Here is a 26,650-nt window from a genome sequence, read left to right on the forward strand (position 1 = left end):
TCATCAATAAATGCACAAGTTTACGTTGATATTTTGGACAATTGAAAGGATGTTTGGAGATGATTAAATCATTTTTCAAGATGATAATGCATCTTGCCATAGAGCAAAAACTGTGAAAACATTCCTTGCAAAAAGACACATAGGGTCAATGTCATGGCATAGGGTCAATGTCAACGAGCAGATCTGATTTGATGCAGGTGTTAGTTTGGGGGATGAAAATTTACAGGGTGATTCCATAATTTATTCCTCAGAATTGAGTGATTCCATATTTTTTCCTCTGCTTGGTCTAAAAAAGTAACCGTTACTGACTGTCACAATCTTTTTTTCTTGATTTCTTATAGTGTTTCTTAAAGCCAGAAAGTTGCCATTTGAAATGACTTTAGTTTTGTGTCATGTCTGTGATCTGCTTTTTTTCTACAAAATTAAACACCTGAATGAACATCATCCGAGGCTGGTGATTCCATCATTTTTGCCAGGGGTTGTATAAGCTATGTAACTGCAGGGGAAACCCTGGTATATTCATAAGTACAGTACAGTGACATAAGGACTGTCACATAAGTTATGTGACCTCTGATCCATCTGATCAAAGCACACTGAGAGATAGAGTGGCAACTATCAGAAAGCAAGCCTGGAAAATACAGCATCATATTCATAATCCTTGAGGAAAACACTGAGAGCCAAAATGTAATAACAGTCTGGTCTAAAAATGATCACATTTTTCAATTGTGTACTCTAAGTGTGACCCTGCTGGCTCACCATATTCAGGCCATCACAGCTCATGTGACCAAACACCATTACACACACTTGATAATAACACATCTAGTTTATTTCGGTCTCTGCCCTTTCCCACTATTTGTTCATCCTCCTTTCACAATACCAGATCTTCTTACAGCATGTGTCCTCCACTTTCTTCTCCATCTTCCCTTGACATATTCTGTGTCCCACAACTCCTCTGATCATCCATGTGTTACTCTCTCATCTTTCATTGCCTTGACTCTAATCCTGTCCTCTGCCATTCTTCCCCAAACCCTCTATCATACGCTGTCATTTAATTAATCATCCTTCCTCTGTTCCCTTCTCTTTCCCTTTCCCCGCCCCCCCTAACACCACCAGGCGTGACCCGATCTATGAAAGAAAGAGTGACCAAACCCACAGCCCTGGGCCAAGGCCGCGTCGCTCATATGATTGAGTGGCAAAACTGGGGCATGCAGACAGTTGGTGCAAGCAGTCTTGCTCAGTCCCGCATCAGTACCCAGGAACGGGAAAAGGAGCGGCGGCTGGAGAATGACGCCTACAGCGATCTCAGCGACGGGGAGAAGGAGGCTCGTTTCGCTGCAGGTCAGGGACATGTGCACAGATGAGGGCTGGCCCTCCACAAAGCTAGTTATCTTTAATCAGCAGAATTGTGCACTCATCACCTCACTTGCTGGGATGTTTGCCAGTTATTCAGCCAATTAAGCATGTTGCCGGTCCTGACAGTGATCCTGGCTTGTCCTCTGAAATTCTGGCCGTAGGTATCCTGCAGCAGTTTGCAATCTCCGAGGCAACACTTCTGGCCTGGTCATCGATGGACGGAGAGAGCCCACGGTCAGGGTCAAACCAAGGAAGTGTGGCCCATTTGAGTGAAGTCAACCAGGAGAGCATCACTAGTCGTGGTAAAAGATGATAGCCTTGTCTCCAGAAGAACTTGCTGTAAAATACATGAAAACAGCCATTCTCAAAATTTAAGAACGTTACTTACTTACTTACTTACTTACTTATACTTTATTGTCATTGTCATAGTAACAACAGTTATAAATAACAACGAAATTTCGATAGAGCCTCAAACAACGGTATAGTAGCTTATTCATGACATAGTACCTTATTCATGGGCAATAAATATGTTGTGAACCTTCATTATTAAATAAGGCACAGAAAGACAATAGCATCTTAGTGCACAGTAAAACAAAGTAAAATAAAATAAAATACGTATATGTGAGGGGGGGTTACAGTAAGCAGGGATGTTGAAAAGTGTTGAGTGGTTGCTACAACAATGCAAAGACTAATTCACAGTTATTGTAGTGGTGAGATATGACGTGCAGTGATGGCGGGCGATGACAGAGAAGGGAGGGGAGGGAGAGACTGCAGGTTTAGCAGCCTCACGGCCTGGGAATACAGACTGTGGGCCATTCTGGAGGTTCTAGCACGTATGGACCTGTATCTTCTCCCTAAAGGCAACAAATGAAATAAATCATGTGCAGGATGGTAACTGTCCCGAAGTATGTTATATACTCATCTAAGGCAGCGGCTGGTGTAGAGTGTCCTGATCTCCGGGAGGGTAATCCCGATGATCTTTCCCGCTGTCCTCACCACTCGCTGGAGAGCCTGCTGGTCAGCCTTAGTGCAGCTAGAGAACCACACTAAGAATCCGTAGGTTAGCACACTGCTGATAGCACAGTTGTAGAAGTTAGTCATTAGCTGCTGAGGAATTTTAGCACATTTTAGTTTCCTCAGAAAGAAGAGGCGTTGTTGGGCCTTTCCTACAACTGCAGCTGTGTTACTGTCCCAGGACAGATCCTCTGTCACTGTCACACCTAGGAATTTGAATTTGGAGACCCTCTCCACAGTTTCACCGCCGATGAAAAGTGGAGTGTGGGTGCGTTGACCTTTCTTACGAAAATCCACAATTATTTCTTTGGTTTTCTTAATGTTCAAGACCAAGTTATGATTATCTCTGTATGCTGCCTCGTTGTTGTTAATAAGTCCTAGCACTGTGGTGTCATCAGCATACTTAACAATGAGGTTCGATGGAAAAGAAGCTGAGCAGTCATGTGTGAAAAAAGTGTAAAGTGCTGGGCTGAGCACACAGCCCTGTGGGACCCCTGTACTAATGGAGATGATGGAGGAAATGTGCTTGTCCATCCGCACACATTGTGTACAGTTTGTTAAAAAGTCCAGAATCCAGTTGGATAGAGTGGTGTTCAGTCCAAGATTGTAAAGTTTGAGTATAAGTTGGTTTGGCTGAACTGAAGTCAACAAAGAGCAGCCTCACATATGTATTCTTGAGCTCCAGGTGTTCTAAGAGTTTATGGAGCACAAAAGCGATGGCATCTTCTGTCGATCTATTCCTCCTGTATGCAAACTGGTATAGGTCAAGTGTTGGTGATATTGATTTCTGTATGTGTCTAATGACTAGTCTCTCCAGACATTTTGCTGGTTAGGGCCCAGTTTGAAATCTGAAATCGTCTGGGGCCCAGCAAACCTTTAATCACAATTTTTATTGATGCGTGACATTAAGATGAAGTAACTAGGGCATATAAATCAAGAATAATACATAATTTAAATCCTGTAGCTTTGTTCTTTTCTAAACTTTTATTATTATTATTATTATTATTGCCATTACTACTAATAGTAGTAGTAGTAATAATAATAATAATAACAATAATCATTTTTGGTAATGTAAACTTTCTTACAAAATTGAAATTCATAGACCTTTTAAAATGTATTTAATTTAATTTAATGTGCCATGATCCACACTTTAGAATCAGTCAGGTATTACAAAATGGCATAAATTACAAATAAATCCATTGGAAGAAAAGACAGAATATTGGTCTTGAAAATAAATGAACATACCATTAGCATATTTGGCAAATATGGTGTAGGTAAATGGAGCTTTTTTCATAGGACACACTGGCAGTTGCCATTAGAACAGCTGTGTCATACAGTAAATTTTGTGGAGGTGCAAATAAGCATCCTTGAATATAACGTGGTATTTTATGCATACTGAGACCATGGTGTTCCTTCTCCATGCTCCATGGGTTTGCTCATAAATCTGCACTTTCCAACATGTACTTTTGGCAGGCAAACCCAGGAATCACATATGTGTAAACATCTGTTTTGGGCATTTCTGTTCTCACATGAACAATTTCTCCTCATAAAGTTAGAAGCGCTGAAAGTTATAATGAGTTCACATTGTGCTTTGTTGTAAATAACACAAATCACAAGCAGGTGATACTTCATAAACACATCCGTGAAATTACCATGATATCTGCACTTGATGAAATTGTGTGGCTGTTTTTTTTTTACTTTCGGACCTAATGTATACTCTCTGGGTGTGAGAAAGAAATAGACATGCAAGAAAACAAAGGTGTCTGCATAATGCTGTTTGGCACAGGTGGTGAGTCACCAGTATACAGTGTTCAAAACCGACAGTTGCTGTCATATCACCTGGTATGTCAGTCTGGAGATTTTTTTACTTTTTATTTAACACAAATATAAATCCTCGCTTTCACTCTTGGTGGAACATAATGATGCCCACATCCATTCACTTTTGTTCACCATTTTTCACAAGTTCATATCTTTCTAATAGAGGAACAGATTGAACTTGAAGGTGTACTTGTTGAGCACATTCCTGCAGAGGGGGTACTTTTGCTTACTGCCAGAGGAGGGCAGTCAGACTTTTGCCTTTTATCTGCGCAGATGTTTGTGACATCATAAGGAGAGAATGTGTACGGCAGAAATGAAACTTTTTTTTAAGTGGATTTTTGTTTTGTTTTTTTGTTTTCAGAGCAGAAGGTTCTCGGTTCAAGACCACCCCTGCTCATTCATTCTCTGTAATGTGGAGTTGTGTCAGAAAGGGCATTTGGAGTAAAACATGCCAAATCAATATGCAGAGCCATAACTGATTTGCTGTGACACCCCAAGGGAGAAACCGAAAGAACTTAATTTTATTCAGAGCAATCAGATATTTACTACCTTAGTTATAACCTATTCTGCTGCGCAGATGATCTGTTATGGACAAGTTTGACTGCATCTGGTTTGCACAATCTCATTGATGTAGATCATGGGCTAAGGTTTAACCCCATTAAAACACAGAGTTCGATTTTTGTCAAATGTACTCTCTCATCACGACCTATATGGTTTATTAATATTGTTGTATTGATAGAAACCGATGTTATCAAATAGCTTTGAGTAATTTTATCAACATCTAAGACAGGTAGTCATGTTGATAACCCTGTGCAGGCATGCAGAGGTGCATTTTATGCCCTACAAGGTGTTGGATTTTGCAAGACAGGCTGCAGTTCAGACACACTCGCTGATGTCTGGAACACGGCAGTTAGGTCAGTGTTGACATATGGCATTCATTGTGTTTATATGTCTAAGCAGTCGTTAAGGTTTCTAGAAATGATACAGTCACAATTGTTGAAATCTTGTCTAGGAATACATAAATACTGTCATTACTACACCTGTACTTAATACCTTAAGAGTGAATAACATTGAAACTACTCTGGATATTGGTTATATGGAACTGTTGAGGAATGTTTTTAGATCTAGTTCACAGGCAGGTACTTTTTATACTTATTTGTTGAATGTACTCTCATGATTATCCCGCAGCTGGTCTGCTCTGTGTCAGCCTGATCCCGTCAGATCTCAGAAGCTAAGCAATGTGGGACCTGGTTAGTACTTGGATGGGAGACCTCTTTGAAACACCAGCGGCTGTGTGTATTTCTTTGGAGTTGCGTCAGGAAGGGCATCCGGCGTAAAACTTGTGCCAAATGCCAATGCGGATCTAGCTGTATCCTCTGTGGTGACCCCGAACAAAACGAGAGCGGCCTAAAGAACAACAACTCTCGTGATTATTCCAGTCAGAGTAATTAAATATGTATTAGATGATAGGTATGCCAGTGATTGTAAACATAAAATAAAGAATTGTTTCCTGGTTAATGATGGATTGACAGACTCCTTGGCAACTTTTACTAAGTTTTAATCCTTATGATTGAACTGTTCTTCTTAATATTAAGAAATATATATCTTTCGTTTTAGTAGGTCTTATTTTGCTGTCATCTATGTATTTTGTATCTGTATGAATATGTTAGGATTTTTATAATGTATATGATTTTTAATTCTCTTCTATTGGGGGCTCAACTCAGCCACAACGGGTGTGCAGTCAGTACATTCTGAGTGCTGGTCCCAAGCCCAGATAAATAAGGAGGGTTGCATCAAGAAGGGTATCTGCTGTAAAAAAAAAAAAAAAAAAGCGGTAAAATTAAAGATGCAGATAACAAATCGAATTTCCATACCGGATTAGTCGAGGCCCGGGCTAACGCCGACTGCCACTGGTGCTGTTGCCCAACAGGGTGCCGGCGGAATTGGGCTACTGGTAGGTGAAGAAAAAGAAGAAGAGGAGGAAATGTGTCCAGAGACAGTGGGAGGTTCTATTGGAGGCTTAATAAAATCAATCAATCAATCAATCAATCAGTACAGGATTTCTTGACACAAGAACTGTGTCTACACCAAGTTTCATTGTAGTCCTCAGATTTGGGTGATTGCAAGCTGTAAGACACATACGAAGTCTCTTAGATAATAAACCGACCCTTTTATTTTTTTTTTAACTATATGGATTTGAATGACATGCGATTACACCAATCATGCTTGAATCCTCGTGCGCATGCGTGAGTTTTTTCACGCATGTTGGTGACGTCATTTCCCTGTGGGCAGGCCTTGAGTGAGATGTGGTCCCGCCCTCTCGGCTGAATTCCTTTGTTTCACATGCTGCTCGAGACGGCGCGCGTTGCTTTATCAAAATTTTTTCTGGACCTGTGAGGAATATCCGAGTGGACACTATTCAAGAAATTAAGCTGGTTTAAGGTTTCCAACAGGTGTTTTTCCTGTCGCGACCCCCCGCGGTTGGGTCCGGCCCGACATGCGACTCTGCCCGCATGTTCTTTCATTACAAAATGTCCGTTAACAATGGAATGTCCGAATAAACTCCTCTTGCCGACTTCTTCTGAAAGTTCTCTGTTCTCTGACGACTTACTGGGTCAACAGAGCCTGAAATGTGGAAGTTTTCAACTTGAAACGGCGAGACGCTGCCGCCTCGAAGCGCAGATCGCCGTCCTTACGGCGACACTACCAGACCAAAATCTCTCATCAGCCGTTAAAATTTTTACTGAAAACCAGCTGAATTTATCGAATGGTGTCCACTCAGTTGTGCCTTACAGTTTTGAAAAAAAATTTTATCAAACAAAGCAGCAGTCTCTGAGCCATTCCTAAACAATGAAAAAAACGATGAGAGGGTGGGCGACTCCTCACTCACAGACTGTCCACAGGCGAATGATGTAACCGACAGGTGTGAAAAAACTCTCGCATGCCCACGAGGGTTCAAGCATGTCTGATGTAATCACACGTGATTCAAATCCATATGGTTTTTGAAAAAAATAATAAGGTCGGATACTTTTCTAATAGACCTCGTAACTGATGTCTTACTCTCAAGCCTACATTTGCGTTGTACCTATCAAACAGAGCCTCCATCATGGTCAAAGTAACAATGGAAGGTCAGGCTACTGTATCGGAGATAAGCACCGGTCCGATGGGCCTCAGGACCTGTATGCGACAAATAACAGTGATCCTGCTGGACTGTTTTTACACCATCAACATGTGAGTAAACTATTTGAGTCCCTGTTGGACAAAGTTGAACTGAGCTGAAAAATACCTTAAGTAATAGTTGGTACTAACTTGTAATTCAGACTTTGCCAATCTGTTGTGACATGGCAGCTCACATGAGTGTCACCTACAGCCAATTATAGCACAAACTGTAACATTGTAAAGTTGCATTTGGATAACAATGCACTGCAAACAAACAAACAAACAAACAAAAAGCCTCCAATGACTTCCTTTGGTTGTTATGTTTTGCATTGTGTATGCTACAAAAGATGATGACAGCTAAGTAAATTAATGTGGCTGCCATGTCAAGTAGGAATACTCTGTAATTTATGCAAGTTTTGGTCAAAATGTTTTTGAAAAAAGCAATTGTGTGCTTTTAATACATGCACATATCTGAATTGTAAAGGGAGAAATTTGGTCTAACAAATAGAAACAGTACATAATGAAACTTGGCCATAACCTCTGTTGTTATTTTCAGTCCTACCAGCTGGAATAAAAAGCACCAACTGCTGCATTTTCTGTTTTTCAGATCAGATATTGCACCACTCCTCAGCAGAGGCGTGGCCGCACACATATGTCTCCCAGGGTCACTATTGCCTCTCCTCTTCTGATGCATGGGAGCCAACCAGCAATGAGCCCTCTGGTGTGGCGTCTCCCCCTGCTGGCTCATACGTTATGGCAGCTGGGACTGATGGATATGATGGTCAGGCAGCAGCTCACTTCTTCTCTCAGCAGCAGCAACAGCAGCAGCAGTTCAGCCTCCAACAGCAGAGCCAGCTCCAACAGCTGCAGCAGATCCAACAGCTTCAGCACTATCACCAGCAGCAGCTCCTGCAGTATCAGCAACAACAGGTGACTGATGGCACCTGCCAGAAACCGTGGGTGTGACTGTGGATGTGCGATTATGAAATAAATGTGTGGCAGAGTTACTGTAGATTTGTGTGAGAACAACATTACAATAGCTCCAAAAATGTGTAAACACTGAACATGAGCATCCACTTCAGGGAGAGACTCTGTGGGCCCTATTTTGATGCTGCATAGAATATCTTTGTAAATATAGCAGATCTTACACCAATAAAGCAGCTGTTAATGATTTAATTTTTCAAGAATACTCAGGTATGATGAGATCACTTCTTGGAAAATCCCCAGGCCTGGAGAGTTCAACTCAGTGTCATGGAAATGTAGCCTTTCTTTAAAAACCCAAATTATCATCATTTTTCACTGGTGTGTATGATTCTAATTCAATTTTCCTTTTCTTTAAAAATTAAGCACTTTACTCAAATTATTACACCCTTAATTTAAAATTCAGGCTTCATGGTTTCTTTTATAGAAAACATACATTTTGCACACAACATATGTTTTTGCATACGCTCGAATATATTAGGTGAGTTTTTCTAGATGCTATTACCATTCATTGAAAAAGGAGTATATACTTTGTCCTTCTAAACATCTGTTAAATGTTATCAATAATACACAACATAATCATCTTCTAAAATTTGCAATAATCATAATAAGTATGTTATTGGCATGTCATCTGTCTTAGGTGAAAATTACACTGTATTCACCTGCACAGAGCAGAATGCAAGCACAAAGCCAGTTCATTGAATATGCTTGTTACTTTAGCAGCTCTACCATGTATTAGGAAAAAATCTTCAATCCAAGCTGCTTCTTCATGTTTGTAATAATTAATTCAGTAATTAAAAAATAAGTAAACAGATTTTTTAATATGCTCATCGGGCATCAGTAGCCATGACCCTCTGTTTGGTTAGCTTACAAAGAGAAGCAGTGAGATTGTGCACTTATTTGGTGACTCAAGTTTCTTTTATGAGATATGAGCAATCAAAAAAATGCTTTGAGTGGGTCATATCCAATCAGAGTCAACTAGATCGGGATATCTCTACTATTTAGATAGTGACTTGTCTCATGCATTGTCTCAGTCCACCCAGTACAATCATGTATGGGTGGTCAGCGTCTAGATCGGCTCCCCCTTAGCACTTGTACTGTTGAAGAGGGTGGCATGACACCCAGCAGGATGAAAAACAAGACCTGTCAAAGGGCAGATTGACTCCTTGAGAGTCAACGGCCATCATGCATTTAATGTTTTTTTTATGACGTTTTTACATTTTTTTAAAATGTATTTAATTATTTTGTTTATTTATTTTAAATCTGTTGTGTTTTTAGTTTGTGGATGCACCCCGGGCATGGTTCTCTGTCCGGTATCACCGACCGTTCGGTACCCCCTAAAAATTGCTCCTTCCTGCCTTCACTGAGCATGCGTCATTTCAGCCACACCAGCTCTTCTGAAATGGACTCTCTACACCCAAAGCGATCAAAGGGAATAATGTGATTATTAACCATCAGATGACAAAGTAAAACCTTTTAAATCATTCTAAAGTCAGTTTTAAGCAGAAACGAGGTGATAATCGGTGAGTTGCTACTGACCCTCTGAAATGACATAGGCGCAGCAGAACGTCAGCATGTGCTGCTGTCGCGTTCTGATCGCTTCCTCCGTCTTTTATTATGAAATAATGCAGAATGTATGTGGAAATGATTGTTGTACAAAAGCGTCAGATATCTCTCACCGAGATACGTAGATGATGACTGGAGTGCAGTTTTAAGCAGAAATAGGTGGTAATCGGTGAATCGCTGGTGATGCTCAGAAATGATGCTCCTGAGCTCCAAAATGACACATGCGCTGTGAAGACAGGACAGACTGATTTTTAGGGGAACTGTCTGGTCGGCGATACCAGAATTGTTGGTGGTCCTCCAGCAGCTCAACCTGCTGCAGGATTGCCACTTCAGTTGTAGAAAGAAAGATACTACAGGAGAGGTGCAAGGATATTGTCTTTAGAGGATGGAAGCTGGTGCAATGCTGAGGGGATTGTACACTGCACAAGGGCACCCAGGTCCAAACCTGAGGTGGCTCATGCTGGTTGGCACCGAGAATGTACTTTCACTCAGTAAGGAGAACCATCTTCCACTACTGTTGAGGGAGCTTGGAAAACTCCACACTGCAGTGTCTGCACAAACTGATGTGTGAAGACCTGGAAGTGGCAATATCTCTGTGGGCGGATACACCTTCTGTTTTGGTCGTTCCAACAGTCAGCGTATAGAGAGAGTGGCAGTTGCTGTGGAAGACCAGCCCCTTCCAATGGCATTGAATGTTACCTGTCAGTGAGTGCATTATGAGGCTCAAACTCAGACATCCACTGGGTGTTGTGTCTGTTGTCTTGGTATCTGCTCTGACTGTGATGAGTGATGTCTCTGCGAGGGAGAACTTTTATTCACAGCTTCACTCTGTGATTGACAACTGCTCCAGAGGTGACACCTTATTGGTCATGGGTGATTTTAATGCAACCACTGGTACAGACAGCGCTGGTTATGAGGAGTGCCTTGGTCTGCGTGGATCTGGCAAGTGAAAATGGCACAATGCACCCTGACTTTGCAAAAATCTGGGGGCTCAGAGTCGCTGGATCCTGGTTTCAACTTTGCATCTTTGTAGGAGATGCATGCTAAAAGAAATTGGAGACTATAAGGTGGTGGCAGGGGAGAGTGTAGCTAGACTGGATAGGATGCTGGTTTGTAGGATGACTCTGGAGGTGAAGAAGAAGAAGAGAGTGAGAGCTCAACAGTGGATCAGATGGTGGAAGCTGAAGGAGGAAGATGTGTGAAATTTGGTGAGCAGGTGAGAGAGGCACTGGATGGAGGGGAAGCAGTTTTGACCAACTGGAAAAGTACTGCAGATGTTGTGGGGGAGACAGCTAGGAAGGTAGCGGGTGTGACATCTGGACAGTGGAGGGAAGACAAGGAGACTTGGTGGTGGAATGAAAATGTCCAGGAAAGCATAAGGAGAGAGAGGTTTGTAAAAAATAATTGGGATAGTCAGAGAGATGAAGAAAAAGTACAAGATGCAGCATAAGGCGAAAAGAGAAGTGGAAAAAAGCTAAGGAAAAGGCTGTACTGTTGTGAAAGTGTAGGAACACGGACCCACAACAGGGGGCGCAAATGAACGGACAATGGAGGAAGTCAAATAGCACTTTTACTGTTGTGAAATAAGCACAACAAACACAACCGATTACAATAATAGACAATAAAGTCGAATCACAAAGGTGTCATGTGGGCAGGCTCGAAGATAGAAGACGTCTGTCCAAAGCAGAACCGGAACCACACGATTTCCTCCGCCACCGAACCCCGGGAATACTGGAGCCGCCAAGTCCCGAACTCCCAGGTGGGCACTGCCTCCGCTTGTCGGATCTGGTACTGCTGGCGAGGAACAGAAACAGTCAGATGTGGGTGCGCCTGCACCCAGCAATACGTATGGTGGAAAAACCACCTCCACCTCTCGTCAGGAAAACACTGTTAGTGCAGGAATGTGAGTACTTATCCAAAGGGTCCAATACAGTCTCCTGCTGTTCTACTCACTATCTGCGTGAAGGCAAAAAAGTATTTATGGTCAAAAGACAACACGATTGGCTGGATACGTTACCTCCTCGGTAGAGCGATATCTCGGCAAAGAAGTGGAGATGACGTCTTGCTGATATACCGCTGTGGATTAGATGATTGGTAACAGCTGTCGTAGGTGACAGCTGTCACCCCGGCTGCTCCTGTGAGGTGGCAGCGCCCTCTGGTGCCTGGAGCCCGCACTCCAGGCAGGGTGCCCTCTGGTGGTGGTGGGCCAGCAGTACCTCCTCTTCAGCGGCCCTCACAACATGTACAAGAAGTTGAATAGTAAGGAAGGAGAAAAGGACTCATAGCAATTGGGTAGACAAAGGGACAGAGCTGGAAATGATGTGCAGCAGGTTAGGGTGGTAAAAGATGTAGCTGGTAATGTGCTGACAAGCAAGAAGAGTGTGTTGAGAAAGTGGAGGGAATATTTTGAGGAGCTGATGAATAATGAAAATGAGAAAGTCAAAAGGCTGGATGATGTGGAGAGAGTAAATCAGGAAGTGCAAGAGATTAGTAAGGATGAAGTGAGGGCAGCTATGAAGAGGATGAAGATTGGAAAGGCAGTTGGTCCAGATGACATTCCAGTGGAGGCATGAAAATTCTAGGAGAGATGGCAATGGAGTTTCTTACCAGATTGTTTAATAATATCTTAGAAAGTGATGGTGTCTGAGGAGTGGAGACAAAGTGTGCTGTTTCCTATTTTTAAGAACAAGAATGGTGTGCAGAGCTACAGTAACTACAGAGGTACAAAGTTGATCAGCTACAGCATGAAGTTATGGGAAAGAGTCATAGAAACATGGCTTAGAAAACAGGTGAAGATCTGTGAGCAGCAATGTGGTTTCATGCAGAGAAAGAGCATTACATATGCAATGTTTTCTCTGAGAATACTGACAGAGAAGTATAGAGAAGGCCAGAAGGAGTTACATTGTGTGTTTGTTTAGAGAAACCTCATGGACAGGGTGCTAAGAGAAGAGTTGTTGTATGAGGAAGTCCAGAATGGCAGAGAAGTATGTGAGGCTAGTGCAGGACATGTACATGGATAGTGTGACAGTGGTGAGATGTGCAGTAGGAATGACAGATTCATTCAAGGTGGAGGTGGGATTACACCAAGGATCAGCTCTGAGTCCTTTCTTGTTTGCAATGGTGACGGACAGGTTGACGGATGAGATCAGACAGAAGTCTCCATGGACTATGATGTTTTCAGATGACATTGTGATCTGTAGTGAGAGTAGAGAGCAGGTTGAGTCTAGCTTGAAAAGGTTGAGATATGCTCTGGAGAGCAGGGGAATGAAAGTCAGTAGGAGCAAGACTGAGTACATGTGTGTGTGAAAGAGCGAGCCCAGTGGAATAGTGCGATTACAAGGAATAGAAGTAGTGAAAGTAGATGAATTTATATACTTGGGGTCAGCTGTCCAAAGTAATGGAGAGTGTGGTAGACATGTGAAGAAGACAGTGCAGGCAGGGTGGAGTGGGTGGAAGAAGGTGGCAGGAGTGATTTGTGACCAAAGAATATCTGCAAGAGCGAAGGGGAAAGTTTACAAGACAGTAGTGAGACCAGCTATGTTGTACAGCTTGGAGACGGTGGCACTAACAAAAAGACAGGAGGCAGAGCCGAAGATGTTATGATTCTCATTGGAAGTGATGAGAATGGACAGGATTAGGAATGAACATGTCAGAGGGACAGCTCAGGTGGAACAGTTTGGAGAGAAAGTCAGAGAGGCGCGATTGAGATGGTTTGGACATATGCAGAGGAAAGACTCAGGGTATATTGAGAGAAGAATGCTGAGGATGGAGGCAGGAGGAGAAGAGGGAGGCCAAGGAGGAGGTTTATGGATGTGCTGAGGGAGGACATGCAGGTGGTTGGTGTGACAGAGGACGTTACAGAGGACAGGGGCACAGCCAAACGAAGAAGAGGTTTAACCTCATTTCATTTTAAATTTGTGTTTTTCAGTTCAGTTTTGGTGTAGTTTGATTTGTCAGTGCACATCCCTATATGTACTAGCAGAGTCTACATGTCATGGACCTGTCTATGTAAGGCGTATCTGAATATTGCACCGTATAAGTAGGAGGCAAACTGCGCTCAACTTTTGAGGTGGTCTATGGCACAATTGCTTTCTTCTAATGGTGCAGCTGACCACCCATTATTTTATGAAGCAAAACCTGAGGCAGACCTGCTGTTTAAAGAATGTAGGGCTGTCCTGGTATTGTATGAGGAAGTCTGGAGTGGCATAGAAGTATGTTAGGGTAGTGCAGGACATGTACAAAAATAGTGTGACAGCAGTGAGATGCACAGTCAGAATGACAGACTCATTCAAGGTTGAGGTGGGATTACACCAAGGATCAGCTCTGAGTCCTTTCTTGTTTGCAGTGGTGATGGACAGGTTGACGGATGAGATCAGACAGGAGTCCCCATGGACTATGATGTTTGCAGATGACATTGTGATCTGTAGTGAGAGTAGAGAGCAAGTTGAGTCTAGTCTGGAGAGGTGGAGATATGCTTTGGAGAGAAGGGGAATGAAAGTCAGTAGAACCAAGACTGAGTACATGTGTGTGAATGGGAGGGAGCCCAGTGGAATAGTGCAGTTACAAGGAGTAGAAGTGGTGAAAGTAGATGAGTATTTGAGGTCAACTGTTCAAAGTAATGGAGAGTGTGGTAAAGAGGTGAAGAAGAGAGTGTAGGCAGGGTGGAGTGGGTGGAGAAAGGTGGCAGGAGTGATTTGTGACCGAGGAATATCAGTAAGAGTGAAGGGAAAAGTTTATAAGACAGTAGTGAGACCAGCTATGTTGTACGGCTTAGAGACAGTGGCACTAATAAAAAGACAGGAGACAGAGCTGGAGGTGGCAGAACTGAAGGTGTTGAGATTCTCTTTGGGAGTGACGAGAATGGACAAGGTTAGGAATGAACATATCAGAGGGACAGCTCAGGTGGGACGGTTTAGAGACAAAGTCAGAGAGGCGAGATTGAGATGGTTTGGACATGTGCAGAGGAGGGACCCAGGGTTTATAGGGAAAAAGATGCTGAGGATCGAGCCACCAGGCAGGAGGAGAAGAGGGAGGCCAAAGAGGAGGTTTATGGATGTGCTGAGGGAGGACATGCAGGTGGTTGGTGTGACAGAGGAAGATACAGAGGACAGGGTGAGATGGAAAGGATTGATCTGCTGTGGCGACCCCTAACGGGAACAGCCAAAAGACAAAGAAGAAGGGCTGTCCTGAAAATGACACCTGCATTGTTTGAAACTAGCAGTGACACTTGCCCAGCACTATGCACTACTTTACGTGAGGCGGAAAATATGGCTCAACATGTCAAGACATTCCAAAATCTTTGTTGCGCCAGTCTGGTTTTTTTGGATTAGGCCCCAGTCACACTAGTGTAAAAATACAGAACTCTCAAGTTGAGATATGCTCCAGACGTTATTTTCCCTTAAATTTTGTCTTGCAGGTCATAGTAGTGAATAAATACTCTCAAGCTAGTTTTTGCATGTAGATGGCAAGAGATTTGCAGTGTTCCTCTATGTTTCAGTCATTCGACGTATTATTGCATACAGATTGCATCAATTGCCAACTTGCCATTTTATCGCTGTCTGATTGCACAACTGGCTGCGGGTGGTTGCAGATCTTGTCACAGTCCTCGGCATGGCCATTTCTAGGGTTCGTGGTTGCAATGTGATAGCAAATCGATTGCATACAGCCACTGTTCTTCATGGTCTGATCGAGCTCTTAGTTGTTCCTTTGTGTCTTCACAGTCTCTGAGGATTGTCTTATGTCCAAAAAGTATTGGTGTCAGATTTAAAGAGCCAATTGTTACCAAAATCGAAGAAGCATGGTACTCATATCTAGAATATGTACTCATCAAAGGGAGTGTTATATTCACTCTTTGCACAAACTAATGCACTACTGTATTGGTCAGATATGGTGATTATGTTGATCAGTGATGTATGCCAGCGTTTTTTGCTAGGCTTTGTGTACTTTGACAATCTTCCTGATGTCAGATTTGACTCAAAAGAGTCTAGCTCTGTTTCTAACCATTTTTGCTTCACACCTTTGTTCTCTGATGACTGTATGTAGTCGCTGGAGCACAGGCTGCACAGTGCCAACCACTCTTTGCAAGCAACGCCTAACAGCACCATCCACAGTCTAGTCCATGCTGCTCACCCACCATTGGTTGACCTATGGAACACGGCGCAGATGGAGGCCTATCAGGCGGAGGCAGGAGGCTATATGGGCGTGGCTGCAGTGGTGGAGCCAAGCCTCTGTGTTCCCTCTGGAGATGATATGGTGGGAACAGAGCACTCGCCACTACTAGAACAACAGGAGGAAGAGGAGGAGGTCAAGGTGAGGCGAACATATGTTACCTGAATTACACCGTCAGCAGCAAGGGAAAGCATACTGCTGGCTGAATGTTTAATTTCATTATAGAGGCTTTGCTGTTTGGAAAGTCCTTTTTTTTGGGGGGGGGGGGGGGCACCCTGAGTTTTGAATGTTAAAGAGCCACTCTTTTTTTTAACGATTTTATCTCCGGGGATGTTTCATTTTCACACTATACTACATCTGTCATACATTTTCAGAATCCTCATAAAAAGGGGCTGAATTCTTCGTATTTCCTTGAAATTTGAGTTTTTCATGAGTATGGATGACATCAGTTAAGTGCATCAAAAATTGATTTGAATAGTTAATCAAAGGGGAAGAATGAGGGAACAGGAATTGTGCATTGATGTCTTACAATGTTTAGTGCACAATTGAAAATATATAAAACAAAATGCTATTGTAGATTATTTTTATATGCCTTAAAATGATGGAAAATTTGTCTCATACATTTTGTGCAGAGTTCACTGTCTTCATCTAAACTTCATGCACGGCTTTGAATGGCTTAGAGAAAGTTACCAGCGGCAAGCGATTAAAGTAAAATGTGGTGTGTTTCTTTCCAGAGAGGTTGAATATTGTGTGATTTACAGTAGTGTTCAGAATAATAGTACTGCTATGTGACTAAAAAGATTAATCCGGGTTTTGAGTATATTTCTTATTGTTACATGGGAAACAAGGTACCAGTAGATTCAGTAGATTCTCACAAATCCAACAAGACCAAGCATTCATGATATGCACACTCTTAAGGATATGAAATTGGGCTATTAGTTAAAAAAAGTAGAAAAGGGGGTGTTCATAATAATAGTAGTGTGGCATTCAGTACGTGTTTGTCAATTTTGTGAAAAAAACAGGTGTGAATCAGGTGTCCCCTATGTAAGGATGAAGCCAGCACCTGTTGAACATGCTTTTCTCTTTGAAAGACTGAGGAAAATGGGACGTTCAAGACATTGTTCAGAAGAACAGCGTAGTTTGATTAAAAAGTTGATTGAAGAGGGGAAAACTTATACGCAGGTGCAAAAAATTATAGGCTGTTCATCTACAATGATCTCCAATGCTTTAAAATGGACAAAAAAAACAGAGATGTGTGGAAGAAAACGGAAAACAACCATCAAAATGGATAGAAGAATAACCAGAATGGCAAAGGCTCATCCATTGATCAGCTCCAGGATGATCAAAGACAGTCTGGAATTAACGGTAAGTGCTGTGACAGTTAGAAGACGCCTGTGTGAAGCTAATTTATTTGCAAGAATCTCCCGCAAAGTCCCTCTGTTAAATAAAAGACGTGCAGAAGAGGTTACAATTTGCCAAAGAACACATCAACTGGCCTAAAGGGAAATGGATGAATATTTTGTGGACTGATGAGAGTAAAATTGGTTTTTTTTTGGGTCCAAGGGCCGCAGACAGTTTGTGAGATGACCCCCAAACTCTGAATTCAAGCCACAGTTCACAGTGAAGACAGTGAATCATGGTGGTGCAAGCATCATGATATGGGCATGTTTCTCCTACTATGGTGTTGGGCCTATATATCGCATACCAGGTATCATGGATCAGTTTGGATATGTCAAAATACTTGAAGAGGTCATGTTGCCTTATGCTGAAGAGGACATGCCCTTGAAATGGGTGTTTCAACAAGACAATGACCCCAAGCACACTAGTAAATGAGCAAAATCTTGGTTCCAAACCAACAAAATTAATGCCTCGCAGATGTGAAGAAATCATGAAAAACTGTGGTTATACAACTAAATACTAGTTTAGTGATTCACAGGATTGCTAAAAAAGCAGTTTGAACATAATAGTTTTGAGTTTGTAGCATCAACAGCAGATGCTACTATTATTGTGAACACCCCCTTTTCTAGTTTTTTTTACTAATAGCCCAATTTCATAGCCTTAAGAGTGTGCATATCATGAATGGTTGGTCTTGTTGGATTTGTGAGAATCTACTGAATCTACTGGTACCTTGTTTCCCATGTAACAATAAGAAATATACTCAAAACCTGGATTAATCTTTTTAGTCACATAGCATTACTATTATTCTGAACACTGCTGTATGTACCTTACAAATGTTGGCCTTAGACATTAACTTCACTGTTTGATGGACAGGCTAATATGGGAAGAATAATAATGTTGGAAATAGTTATTTAACTCTTGTTAGGATGAACTGTGCCCAGCATAACTCAGCTTGTTAGCTGCAGCACTGCAGAGAGACTATAGCGTCACATAGTCTCACAAAAAATACACATTATTTCGTACAGCTTTAAGTAAACTGTAAAAGTATTTAATTTTGTTCGAAGTGATTCAGGAACAATAATTTTAAGGTGGATCCCAAAATCAGAAAGTTTTAAATATCAACTGTTTGAAATGAACTGATTGGAAAAAAATAAAAAAATTTTGGTTTGAAGCTGTGCTGTCTGCCTGTGTTCTCCCCTGCCACCACCTTACAGTCACCAATCTCTTACAGATTGCATGTCTTACGTAAATCATAGTCCCTCTTTGTACATGTTCCTCAGGTCCTGTACACCATCTTGTGCTTTTCCTCCTTCTTAATAATGGATTCAATACAGTCGTTTCCATCCTTTTTCAAGATATACCAAAACCTGTCCTTCTGCATTCCTCTCTTTGACACCATTCCACCTTGGTTCTCTTCTACTGCTACTACTATGTCCATTGAAATCTCCAGTCACTGTGGATTCTTCATTGGGTACACTTTATATTACAAAATGTAGCTCACTGCAGAAATATTCTTTCTCATCTATCTCACACCCAAACTTCGGGAGATATGTGCTGATGACATTCTTCACCACCCCTTCAGTGTCCAGCTTCACACTCATTCTGCCAGACCCTCACTTCACCACCAGTACCCTCTCATTATACTCTTCTTTCCGAATTACTCTGATGCTATGTCTCCTCTTATCCACATATCCACACCAAGGCAGAACAGTTTGAACACACCTCCACTACTCCTGGTTCTTGTCTCTTGGACACAGTTTGTCTGACTTTCCTCTCTTCATGTCATCAGTGATCTCTTGCTGTTTTTACCATTCATAGTGACAACATTCAGCGTTCTTTTTTTAATATTTTACGCAAAGTTTTGATGAATCATTATACAGTAACTCAGAACACAATGAGGGGTAAAAACACAGGGAAAAAGGCTTCCAGATATTATGGACATGTTCACATTAGAAAAGTTTTGAGAATGTATTTTCACAATGATAGCCTCTGAGAAACTGGGTTAAAAAACACGAGTGACACATCTATTCATGCATAACCAAGGTCAAGGTCACTATCAGTACTTAGTAATATGTCACTTTGCCAGAAAAGGTCCTCACACTTTCAAAAAACTCTTCAAGCTGCTATGCTTATACAAGTGCAGCATCTCCCTGAGCCAGTTTGTGATGCAGGGTGGAGTGGTGGACCTCCATGTCAGGAGAATGAGTATTTTAGTAACCACCATACAGAGGTGCAGGACACTCTGTGTATCAGATGACAGTTCTGCAGTCTCTGTAAAATGTCCAAAAATAGCCAGGTTGTGGATGGGCTGAATATCTCTGTAAGAGGTTTTTTTGAGAGCCACCCAAAAATTGCAGCCCAAAAACCATTCAGTGTTCTGACCCTCACCTTCACACTTTTACCCTTTCTTCTCTTTTGCTGCCTCAGGACATGGTTTTCCTGTCTCCTTCTCCTCCTTCTTGTTTGCCCAACAGGAGCAGTTTCCACCGGCACGCTGCTGACTAACACTACCAGTCATTGTTAACCCAGGCGTTTGAGCAGTCCAGTATGAAATCTGATTTGTGATCTGCATATTTGATTTGGCACAGATTTATACCAGATGCCCTTCCTGGCACAACACTCATTTATCTGGGTTTGTGACCAGCATTCAGACCACATTGCCTCATAACAGAGGACAGCTGGATTTAAAACTTAAAAAGCCCCAATTAAGTTTTTTTAAAGCCTTTTTCTTGACAGCAAATGTGTTGTTGTACAGTTTAGATGTGGACATTATTAGAATTTGTTTTTTCAACATTGTGAGACCACACCCAACTTAGCACTCATTGGCTACATACACATGAACTCAATGTTGCAGGTCAAAGTTCAACAAATTTGAACTTTTGATGCTGTGTGCTTCAGCAGTGTGTGTTTCATATTGCAGTGAACCACAATCACAGTAAAGAAGGAGATGCTTGGAATATGACCTTTAAATAAAAAGGGAAACATATTTAGAGCTTCTGGAACATTCCTTCCTTCCTTCCTTCCTTCCATCCATCCATCCATCAATCATCTTTTGCCAGGACTTAGTGACAGCAGGTTAAATAAGGTAGCCAAGACATTACTTTCTCATTCCACCATATTGAGCTCCTCCTGGACACATGGGTTACAGTGCATTCTGAGTTTAGCCTGGGACCTGCTCCCACCTGGACATGCCCAAAAATCCTCCAACAGGAGATGTCCAGGAACCATCCCTGTCATATCCCAGTACCACGTCAACTTCATCTTTTCAATGTGACAGAGCAGCGGCTCTACTTTGAAGTTCTTCAGAATATCAGACCTCTGGACACCATCTCTAATGGGATTTATTCTTGCCAACAATCGAAGGAAACTCATTCTGGCCACTTAACTTTGTAATTTCATCCTTTCTGTCCCAGATTTTATCAAAAACTATAAATCAGTAAAGATAATTGCCATTTATCACCTGCTTCCTTTTGCCCTCAGTCAAGATCAAGGTCCCAAAATGCTTAATGTCCTTCACTCAGGGCAGAAATGTGCTGCACCCACATCGATGCAACTATCAATCTCTCATGTCAGACCACTTTGAAATCTGTTTGACTTGAATTTCATACTGTAATGACATGAAATTAACTCAGTGGGAAAAAAGAAAAAAACTTAATGATGGAATGGGAATGAAGTCATGGAAATGATTAACAGTGGTGCCACTAATATGATTATTTTGACACAATGAAAACACAAATACATCAAGTATGTAGTCTTAATGTATTTAGACAATAGGTTTGCAGTTTTTGTTGTAATTATTACAAAGCAGCTAGAAGGGAGCAGGTCGATAACTGCAACTTCTAAGAAGAATATGGACAAACCGAAATAGGTTCAGAAAACAGCCAAGTATCACTTGTGGTTATAAAAACAGAGGACAAGTTTGGCACATTCATCCTTTGAAAATATTCCCCATTATTATACGGGTAACAACAGTACGTGCGTTCTGATTGGCTGATTTCCAGTCTGATATTTTCCCATATCAGACCGTTACCATGACAATCTGTCTGGATCATGTATCAGATTTGCAACTTTGTTTGCAGTTTTCATGGCATGAAATAAAACAAAACAAAAAGCGAACAAAGAAATTATTAGCCATGAAGAGGACCATTCCCAGAGTGAATTTTATTACACTGGTGAGTTTGAATTGGAGAAATTAACAGCAAATGAGCTTGAAGTGGATATGCAAAATGAAGACCAACAAGATGAAGAGAGAGTGGAGGGAAGTGAACCTTCCAGAAGGATAACCATCTCTCCAGCAATCCACCAATCAGGCCTGTATGGTAGAGCGGCCAGATGGAAGTTACTCCTTAGTACAACCCCTGGCAAAAATTATGGAATCACCGGCCACGGAGAATGTTCATTCAGTTGTTTAATTTTGTAGAAAAAAAGCAGATCACAGACATGACACAAAACTAAAGTCATTTCAAATGGCAACTTTCTGGCTTTAAGAAGCACTATAAGAAATCAGAAAAAAAAAATTGTGGCAGTCAGTAACGGTTACTTTTTTAGACCAAGCAGAGGGAAAAAAATATTGAATCACTCAATTCTGAGGAAAAAATTATGAAATCATGAAAAACAAAAGAACGCTCCAACACATCACTAGTATTTTGTTGTACCACCTCTGGCTTTTATAACAGCTTGCAGTCTCTGAGGCATGGACTTAATGAGAGACAAACAGTACTCTTCATCAATCTGGCTCCAACTTTCTCTGAATGCTGTTGCCAGATCAGCTTTGCAGGTTGGAGCCTTGTCATGGACCATTTTCTTCAACTTCCACCAAAGATTTTCAATTGGATTAAGATCCGGACTATTTGCAGGCCATGACATTGACCCTATGTGTCTTTTTGCAAGGAATGTTTTCACAGTTTTTGCTCTATGGCAAAATGCATTATCATCTTGAAAAATGATTTCATCATCCCCAAACATCCTTTCAATTGATGGGATAAGAAAAGTGTCCAAAATATCAATGTAAACTTGTGCATTTATTGATGATGTAATGACAGCCATCTCTGCAGTGCCTTTACCTGACATGAAGCCCCATATCATCAATGACTGTGGAAATTTACATGTTCTCTTCAGGCGGTCATCTTTATAAATCTCATTGGAACGGCACCAAACAAAAGTTCCAGCATCATCACCTTGCCCAATGCAGATTCGAGATTCATCACTGAATATGACTTTCATCCAGTCATCCACAGTCCACGATTGCTTTTCCTTAGCCCATTGTAACCTTGTTTATTTCTGTTTAGGTGTTAATGATGGCTTTCGTTTAGCTTTTCTGTATGTAAATCCCATTTCTTTTAGGCGGTTTCTTACAGTTCGGTCACAGACGTTGACTCCAGTTTACTCCTATTCGTTCCTTATTGCTTTAGGTTTTCTGTCTTGATGCTTTGATGTCTTCCTTGGTCTACCAGTATGTTTGCCTTTATCAACCTTCCCATGTTGTTTGTATTTGGTCCAGAGTTTAGACACAGCTGACTGTGAACAACCAACATCTTTTGGAACATTGCGTGATGATTTACCCTCTTTTAAGAGGTTGATAATCCTCTCCTTTGTTTCAATTGACATCTCTCGTGTTGAAGCCATGATTCATGTCAGTCCACTTGGTGCAACAGCTCTCCAAGGTGTGATCACTTCTTTTTAGATGCAGACTAACGAGCAGATCTGATTTGATGCAGGTGTTAGTTTTGGGGATGAAAATATACAGGGTGATTCCATAATTTATTCCTCAGAATTGAGTGAGTCCATATTTTTTTCCCTCTGCTTGGTCTAAAAAAGTAACCGTTACTGACTGCCACAATTTTTGTTTCTTGATTTCTTATAGTGTTTCTTAAAGCCAGAAAGTTGCCATTTGAAATGACTTTAGTTTTGTGTCATGTCTGTGATCTGCTTTTTTCTACAAAATTAAACAACTGAATGAACATCCTCCGAGGCCGGTGATTCCATAATTTTTGCCAGGGGTTGTAAAATGCACATGGCAGCCTGCCTGGAGTTTGCCGAAAGACACCTGAAGGACTCTGAGATCATGAAAAACAAAATTCTCTGGTCTGATGAGACAAAGATTGAACTCTGGCGTGAATGCCAGGCATCATGTTTGGAGGAACCCAGGCACCATCCCTACAGTGAAGCATGGTGGTGGCATCATCATGCTGTGGGGATGTTTTTCAGCACCAGGAACTGAGAGACTAGTCAGGATTGAGGAAAAGATGAATGCAGCAATGTACAGAGACATCCTGGGTAAAAACCTGCTCCAGAGCGCGCTTGACCTCAGACTGTGACAATGGTTCATCTTTCAGCAGGACAATGACCCTAAGCACATAGCCAAGGTATCAAAGGAGTGGCTTCAGGACAACTCTGTGAATGTCCTTGAGTGGTCCAGCCAGAGCCCAGACCTGAATCTGATTGAACATCTCTGGCAAGATCTGAAAATGTCTGTGCACCGATGTTCCTCATCCAACCTGATGGAGCTTGAGAGGTGCTGGAAAGAGGAATGGGGAAAACTGCCCAAAGATAGGTGCGCCAAGATTGTGGCATCATATTCAAGAAGACTTGAGGCTGTAATTGCTGCCAAAGGTGCATCGACAAAGTACTGACCAAAGCGTGTGAATACTTACGTACATGTGATTGCTTAGTTTTTTTTAATGTACAAAAAAAAAACTTTTTTCATGTTGTTGTTATGGGGTGTTGTGTGTAGAATTTTGAGGGAAAAAATTAATTTACTCAATTTTGGAATAAGGCTGTAACATAAAATGTGGAAAAAGTGAACCGCTGAGAATACTTTCCGGATGTGCTGTATATGCCTAAATATATAACTTATTGGGCACTTTGTCACTCAGTGAATGGGTTGAACATGTTCTTTGTTGTGTCCTGTTCAGGAGACAGAGGTCACACTCTGTATGGAACCAGAGTCAGCCACGTTGACTCCGCCCACACAGCAAGGGGATTTATCCGGTGCAAGTAGTCCTGGGCAACCATCACCTGATCCAATCACAGAGCGAAAGCCCTCAGATGTCACTTTGGGGCTTGTTCAGAGTTTAGAAGAGAAGGAAGAGGAAGAGGAAGAGGAGCCGGGGGCTTCTATGGCAACCAACTGAGTTTCTGGCTGTGAGGAGACTCCTTATTGCAAACTGACCACAGAGTCAAGAAGGAATGAGCATAATAACACAGTATCTTATCTATTAATCTATTCCTTTTCAGGTATCAAAAACAGTTTTTCAGTTGCGAGATGAATTCTTCACAGCAATGAGAAACAAATTAGCAAGTGGACTCACAATGAGAGCAGAGCTGATGCAAGCCTTACATCCCAAAGCTAAAGGAGCCGAGGAGTGAGGATGGAGCAGGTGACAAATTTGGCAGGAGTGAGGAGAAGGAAAAGGAGGAGGAGGAGAATCACTAACCGGATGTGACTTTTTCAACAGGGAAATAAAATCAGAATGAGATTAAGAGGAGGGGAGTGGAATCATGCATGCATTTTAAGAAGACAAGCAACATGACCCTACCATCATCTCATAATGGACACCTATCATCATTAAATGCTATAATAGGAATAATTTTCTAATGACACAGAAATAAGATGAAAAAACAAAAACCAATGTTTAAGTTAAGAGTTTTCCTGTGGAGGAACCCCTCTGTTTACAACATGTTACTGTTTAATCGATGTAAATGTCCTGCTCCATTGAAGGGACAGTTTAAAAGTGTAAACTGCTGCAAACAGAAGAATTCACACGCAGTTAAAGGAGGCTCAAAAGTCTCAGTGTTTCAATGAAATGCTGCTTAAGCCTCTACTGTACATTGATGTTGTGGCACCAGGATGCCTCAGGCACAACCAGGGACATGTGTGTCCTGTTGACTACACACATCCACACACACACACACACACACTGCACAGATAAGGATTGTACTGTAAGATAGTGTGCTTCCTACGCCGTCTCTCTGTATGCATGTTTCTTCAGAGTGCTGTGGAGTACCTGTACTATACAGCACTGTATGGACTTTGCACTGAACCATAGTACCCCAGGTGGGATCATGGCGGGCCGAGCCTGCAAGATGGTTTTATGACATTGACGATGGAGAAGATTAAAAAAAAAAAAAGAAGCAGAACTGTACAAGCAAATTTCTTTGCACTGATGCAATCCTACAGATCAGAGGTTGCCTTTGGACTGTTAATGTTTCCCAGTTCGCACTCTGAAAGCTTTCAGCACCACCGACAACCAAAACCGAGCCACTTGACAACATGAATCCTCAGCTACTTTTTCCACATGTGTAGATGTGCTAAATTGAGGATCATAGCTACTACTGAATGTACTGAAAGACCGATCGCAGTACATGATGGTGTGTGTATGTGTGTGGTTTTTTTTTGTTGTTCCACTTCTCCTCGCAGTTGGGCAAAGGGATTCTTCCAAGTGTGTGAGAAAATGGGATCAGATTTACTGCTGGCTCACCAAGACTAAAACCACCACAACACACACACAAACACAGATATCTAAATTGTAACCAGCAATAGACAGGCGACGCACTGCGATCAGTGCTAGTGCTGTCACATAGTGTATATAGTATATGAAATCGCCTCTCTCGCACTCGCAGTCGTTTTCTTTTTGTTGTTGTTTTAATGCCTCACTCCCACAGTATTTTGGGATTGTGCTTAAGATCACAGGTCAGGCCTGGTTTGTTCATTTATTTTTAAAAGAGGATTGTTTTGTAAATAGAGCGATGGCTCAAACTAGATGGTGTCGGATTTTACCCACTGGGAAATACAGCCTGTGTGCAGCTCAATCAGGGAATCGAACAGAAGACTAGAACTGAACATTAGAACAGAGTCGATCTGTGTCTTCCTGCTCATCGTGATTACTGTGAAGCAGCTGCCTGGAGTGCGACAGTTTGAGGAAAACCGTGGATTTCCTTGATTTTTTTTTTTTTTTTTTTTTTTTTTTCCCCCCCATTGCCTGGGAGTGAATGTGTGTAGTTCCAGCTCGGAGGATTATCACCTCTATACAGCGACAGTCAACGTGCACGACTCACCGATGAGCTTATGACACACAAACCACTGTTTTAGTCTCTGTTGGACAGCACCTTCTCACTTTAATGATTGTGTGAAGAACTTCTACAATTAAAAAAGGCTTATTGACTTGAAAGAATTTATTTATTGATTGCTTAT

General features: G+C 41.7%; 1 protein-coding gene and 1 long non-coding RNA gene across 11 annotated transcripts in view; one reads left to right on the plus strand and one right to left on the minus strand.

Moving 5' to 3' along the window:
* fam131bb (family with sequence similarity 131 member Bb) overlaps positions 1 to 26,650 on the plus strand; it is a 65,516-nt gene that overhangs the window by 36,701 nt on the left and 2,165 nt on the right. For 8 of the 10 annotated variants that reach the window (XM_034174549.1, XM_034174552.1, XM_034174553.1 and 5 more), the window contains 5 exons: positions 1,114 to 1,338; positions 1,515 to 1,655; positions 7,952 to 8,274; positions 15,934 to 16,200; positions 24,372 to 26,375. In XM_034174549.1, the coding sequence (XP_034030440.1) occupies positions 1,114 to 1,338; positions 1,515 to 1,655; positions 7,952 to 8,274; positions 15,934 to 16,200; positions 24,372 to 24,590 (1,175 nt within the window). In that variant the 3' untranslated portion in view covers positions 24,591 to 26,375. Of the gene's footprint in view, positions 1 to 1,113; positions 1,339 to 1,514; positions 1,656 to 7,951; positions 8,275 to 15,933; positions 16,201 to 24,371; positions 26,378 to 26,650 lie in introns of those variants that run through there. The other 2 variants (XM_034174550.1, XR_004561830.1) reach the window with 2 other exon arrangements.
* Positions 946 to 19,191, minus strand: LOC117514211. The gene is made up of 3 exons (XR_004561831.1): positions 19,180 to 19,191; positions 13,892 to 13,895; positions 946 to 1,079 (listed from the first exon to the last, which is right to left on the minus strand). It is a non-coding gene; the product is annotated as an uncharacterized LOC117514211 (long non-coding RNA).

This window comes from Thalassophryne amazonica, chromosome 7, assembly GCF_902500255.1.
Source record: "Thalassophryne amazonica chromosome 7, fThaAma1.1, whole genome shotgun sequence".
In the NCBI taxonomy this organism is placed as follows: Eukaryota; Metazoa; Chordata; class Actinopteri; order Batrachoidiformes; family Batrachoididae; genus Thalassophryne; species Thalassophryne amazonica.